The sequence below is a fragment of the Carya illinoinensis genome, chromosome 9, assembly GCF_018687715.1.
Source record: "Carya illinoinensis cultivar Pawnee chromosome 9, C.illinoinensisPawnee_v1, whole genome shotgun sequence".
Lineage (NCBI taxonomy): Eukaryota > Viridiplantae > Streptophyta > Magnoliopsida > Fagales > Juglandaceae > Carya > Carya illinoinensis.
The window spans coordinates 7,812,886-7,818,456 of record NC_056760.1 but is presented as its reverse complement, the minus strand read 5'-3'; the positions used below and the strand labels follow the sequence as shown (position 1 = coordinate 7,818,456).

The 5,571-nt window shown below is 33.0% G+C and overlaps 1 protein-coding gene across 1 annotated transcript; it reads left to right on the top strand.

The window, feature by feature from the left end:
• Nucleotides 1-405: 405 nt before the first annotated feature.
• Nucleotides 406-4,077, top strand: LOC122275315 (protein RGF1 INDUCIBLE TRANSCRIPTION FACTOR 1-like). Its single transcript, XM_043084323.1, has 4 exons — nucleotides 406-1,070; nucleotides 2,442-2,516; nucleotides 2,652-2,792; nucleotides 3,432-4,077. The coding sequence occupies exons 1-4, from the start codon at nucleotides 852-854 to the stop codon at nucleotides 3,762-3,764; spliced, it is 768 nt and encodes a 255-aa protein (XP_042940257.1). The 5' UTR covers nucleotides 406-851; the 3' UTR covers nucleotides 3,765-4,077.
• Nucleotides 4,078-5,571: the final 1,494 nt, after the last annotated feature.

Sequence of the window (5,571 nt, the reverse complement as noted above, 5' to 3'; positions counted from 1 at the left end):
TTATCAAATATTAATACCTAATTTGTAAAACTAAGTGTAACGCAATATAATAAATTTTACTAAAATTACTAGAAGCCAATTACAATGTTAATATGAATAACAAAGTTGAAATTTTATTACCATTAATTAATGATATAAAATGATTAAATAGGACACTCCACAAAGTCACAATTTCTATATTTATAATTTATAGAAAGAGGAGTTCATAATCCGAGGAATTATAAATATTGACAAATAGCCAACTGGTTTCCATAATACTTTTGTTGATGATTGGACCAAACTGGAGACAGAGGGGGTGAGGGGCATATTGGTCAAAAAGGGATAAGCTTGGATGCCACTCAGTCCTCTCAGAGAGAGAAAGGGTGCTCGAATCATTGCGCAGAAAAGTGAAATGGTAATATGCAGAGAAACGTACAGATTGGTGGGCAGTCTCCCCGCCATTAACACCATTCCCCATTCTCCACCACACCACACCTCACCTCACCTCACCTCAACACCCAATCCTCTTTTTCTCTCTTTCTTTCTCTGCATTGGGTTCTCTTGATTTTCTCTTGGAAAAAAAAAAGGGAAAAATAAAAAACGTTCAAAATACCCTGTCCTTTTCTCTCCTTTAGGTCTTGAAACGACAAGAAATCTGGAACTTCCTCGGCTATAAAAAATTGTTGTAGAAAAGAGTCTTTTAGAGTGTTGTAGGTTTTTACATACAGGGGCACTTGAGAGGAAACAAAACCAAAAAAAAAGGGTCATAAATATAGCGCAAGGCCACCACCCTCTCTGGGCTTTTACAAGGTTGAATTCAATTCTTGGGGACTTAAAAAAGAGCGAGAGAGAGAGAGGGGGGGGAGAGAGAGATGGTGAGAGATTCATACTCTTCAGGTATGGAAGTTGGGGTGAACAACATGAGCATGAAGCCTGCATGGCTAGAGGGTTTGATGGCTGAGACATTCTTTCGTGGCTGTGGGGTCCACGAGAATCGCAGGAAGAACGAGAAGAACGTTTTTTGCTTGCACTGTTGCGTTAGTATTTGCCCACACTGCCTCCCTTCTCACCGCTCCCATCCTCTTCTCCAGGTATGTATCCATTCACCCATCATGAATATTAGCTACTGCACCAAGATCTTCACTTCCTTACAAAATCTTTCAATTTCCACCCATGCGATTGTGTTTTAGGTCTTTCAGAACATTGTTTGTTCTACTCTTTACACTTTTTCTGCTCTTTTAAGTGCTTTTCAGCTCAGTCGACCTCAATTCTTTAGTGGGTACTTTGGAATTCTTTAATTTCACAGCACAAGTTTTGTTTCCCCTTCAGTTTTATTGCTATTCACTTCATTTGAAATGAAATTCAGGTGCAGTTTTCTACCGGGTATATGTCCTGAATCTGTTATGATTCTTTTGAATTTCTCAGAAAATCACTCTCCATAAGTTAATTTTGACTCCACATCCTTTGGTGTGGCTTTCTTACCTTAACTTTGTCCTGGGTATGTGGTGATTTTGTTCCGAGAATTGGCGGAGTTTTTCCGTATCTACTCACTTTTCACTCATTACACCAAGAATTCTTATGCTATCTCTTCTTCTCTTGCCTTTTCTCTTTTCTCTTAGTTCTCTATGGTTCTCTATTAGAAGTTCAAAATCAATTTCCAAAAAGTTTGCCAAACAATTTTCAGTTTTTGGATAGAAGCAGAAAAGGGGGAAAATCCACAATTTCATCAGATTTTCTGTTGTTGTAATGAACTTCAAATTTTATCCGTTTCCCAATTTTTGCTTAATTTATTATCACACAATTCTTGCACATTCTATTTTTTGAGATAAAGTAAAGAATAAGTCTTGCCTGTTTTATTTTTTATTTTTATCTTCTCAATTTGTTCTGAATACATCCAAACCAAGATTGTCTTATTTATGTCATTTTACTCAAGTTTTTGTATTTGTTATGTGGAAAGGTTCTGCGTAAATGGTTCGCCATGTCTTCCTTGATTCCCACTTTTTGTATTTGGTTTCTTTCCCATTTGTGGAAGATTTCTTATTTATTCCAATTTTCTGCAAAGGTTCCTCAGCTGTTGCTTTCAGTGAAAGCGAAAGTTTGACTCATTTCTTTACATTTTGTTTTGTTGTTTGTCATTTCCCTAAAGAACTCCCTTGGGTAGATATTAAATATCTCTACTCGATTCATTTATTTCCTTGGCTAAAGGTTAGTTGCCCAACTTTTCACCTGAAATTTAAATTACCAGCAAGATGCTGTAATTCTTATATCTATACATATAAAACAATACAAGACAATTTTGTACGTACCCTTTTCCTTATATAAGTTTTTCCTAATTCAGGAAAAATTATGCCTCACTCTCAGTAGTTGGGGACAAATTTAGCTGGTATAAGATTTTTTGATAAAAAAAATTTTTCTTAGCTGGTATAAGATGATCCTATTGTTGTTATTATCCCACGTGACAGGTGAGACGATATGTTTATCACGACGTGGTTCGATTGGGCGATCTTGAAAAGCTCATTGACTGCTCATACATTCAGGTTTTTTGTCTATGACTTGATGAGAGAGATTACTCTTATAATAATGTTCAAGAATTTGGTATCAGAATGGAAATCGTAGTAACTTTTATTTCTTGTTTTGTGGATAGAGTAATGATGTGATTCCTTGTTTGGCAGCCCTACACTATAAACAGCGCGAAAGTGATATTCTTGAATCAGAGGCCACAGTCAAGGTCTTGCAAGGGCTCTGCCAACATATGCTTGACTTGTGACAGGATTCTCCAAGAGCCATTCCACTTCTGTTCACTCTCATGCAAGGTCCATTTTGGTTTCCCCATTCCCTTACTTGTTTGCCCGTTTGAAGTGTTATAATATTTTGACTCAGTGCTTTCAAAAGACACAGTCAAGGACCCATATTTGCAATTGTAGCAAAAAGGAGTTTTTATATGCGTAATTTCTTTACTCCATTTTCAAAATCATGGGAGAATCGCATCTAGCGGTGGGCAAGAAAAACTCTCATACACCCTTGCTTTTGATAAAAATTTTATTTCATCTCATTTCATTTCATATAATGATTACAGTTTTTTTAAATTTTCACGCAAAATAAAATAAATAATTCAATTTTTTCATATCTCAATATTAAAATAATATATTTTAATAATATTTTATTCGACTTTCAACTTTAATCATCCAATCTCATTTATGAAAAAAAATGAAGCCTTAGTATCTAAACTTCTAGACTGTTATGGTATTTGATTGAATAATTTGAATCATAAAATTCATCTCTATCATTGAGCCTTGAGTTCAAATCTCGCTTCACTCTTTAACAGCCATTTATTGTGATTTAACATAATAATCTGTTCTTTTTGTTATGAAGTTGACTCACCTTGGAACTAGTGCACATGAAATGTAAGCTTTTCTTTAACTTATTCTCACTCCATAAACCTGAAAATGCAGGTTGATCACAAGGTGTACCAAGGAGAAGATCTATCTAGCATTCTGTATAGGTTTGATGAATCGGATTTTGCAATTTCCCAGTTCGAGGGATTACAGATGGACGGATCAGAGATCATTGATGATGACGGCCAAATTACCACAAGTTCCATCCTAGAGGAACCGTTGCAATACAGGAGCTCATCATGCTCCAACGAGGCCACGAGCAATTCTGTAATTTCACGCGAACCCGAAATGGTGAAGAAGAAGAAGAAAGGACACGGCTTGCTCCCCGGGATTGTTCTCTCTCTCAGCAGCAGGAGAAAGGGAGCTCCTCAGAGGGCTCCTCTTTCTTAGTATTTGGAAATTCCAGAAATATAGATCTGAATTTGGCTATTAGTATTATTTTATATGACTACATGCTATCAGGTAAAATTAAGGCTGGTCATGATGGTTGATATTTATCCTAATTAGTCTTTATTTTCATTGTGTTTTTTTCTCTTTGGATTTTTCATCTTTTTATCGGAAGGGGCACGGCGCAATGTTTTCATTACTGAACTCAGGTGGGTGAAGATGGACTGTGCATTAGGCTAGCCTCTCGACTCCACCAATTTTGTATCGATGTAATGGAACTTGCTGGTATATATATATATATATGCTATTTATCTTACGTAATGACTCTCTATGTAAATGATTTTGTGGTGATTGTAGTTTGTATGATGCGGTGAAATTACTTAGGATTGTTGTCATGTGGTTGTGAGGAGTTATTACGTGCGGGATTTAAATGTTATATATCGTTCCTTGGTGGACCTTCAAAGGGGTATTTTGAGAAGTGAACATAACAAAAGGAATCTTGATTTCGATAAATGTCGAAGATATCTGGATCAGGAAGAACCGTCTCCTGTAGTGCCAAAGCCCCGGATTTGTTCTCTTTTAAAAAAAGAGTTGTGGGTGCTTAGATTATATATGAGATTTGCTATGCACAAGTAAAGTCGTATACTAGTCTGCGTATCAATATTGATTTATTTATATTTAAAATTTAAATTAATACTGTTTTCAATAAAATTTACTTTTTGATCAATAATATTAGATTGGTACACATATTAATACACAGTTGTACTTACACTAATTCCTTTACTTGTACGTAGTAAAACTCATATATATATATATATAAATAAGTCTTGTATAAATTTTTTGAAAAATATTGAATCCATTTAAAAATGTTAATTTTTTTTATTTTTTATTTTCCTTTAAGATGGACTATCTGGTTTTTTTAAAAGTATTTATATAGGTTAATTTGCACCGTTAATCTTCTTTTCATTTTTGTTAGAATTCATTACCTTTTTACTCTTTTCAACCCTATATTTATCATCAACCCCAACCCTAAGAGCATTCCCAATGGCTTATCTAAATTTTCTTTTAAAATAACTAACCAAAACCCCCGTTTGCTAATTTAGCTAAAGAATTTTGCAATATACCATATATCAACTTATTTATAATTTTTCTATATCATTTTAATTATCTATTTTAACTACTGTTAAATTTGTAATATTCTAAGATATTTTAATATTTCTAATATATTAATATCAACGCACTTACCAAAATTACATTAATATCATAATAAAAATTTTAAAAAAATAAAGATGGAAAAAAACACATTCATCTTATTTATTGTGAACATTTTATCCTTTAATCATGTTTTGGAAATTTTTTGAGTATTTTCTCTTTTTATTAAAATAAATATTCTAATAATTTTGTAACCTTTAATGTTTTATATATAAAAATGTAAATGTGAGAAATATAAGAATGATTAAGAAAAAGAAATAAATAACAAAATACTGTTTATATAGATTTACAGTGCATGTTAAATGTAGAGAATCATTTTAGTTTAGGAAATTATATTTATAATCTTGGAGTGTGGAAATATTAAACAATTTTTTTTAGAAAAATTGAGTAAATACCAAACGGTCACATAAAAAAATTAATTTTATAAGTATTTTACATTAATTTTATGTAATCGAGTGGAAGCTTTATTTTGACATTATTAATCATTTTACCTATCCATCTCGATCGCTTTTATATGTTCACAGCTTTCACCTTTTTTATTTTATTTTCTTTGGATCCAAATGGGGTAACAAGAAATGATCAAAGTTGATTAAAGATT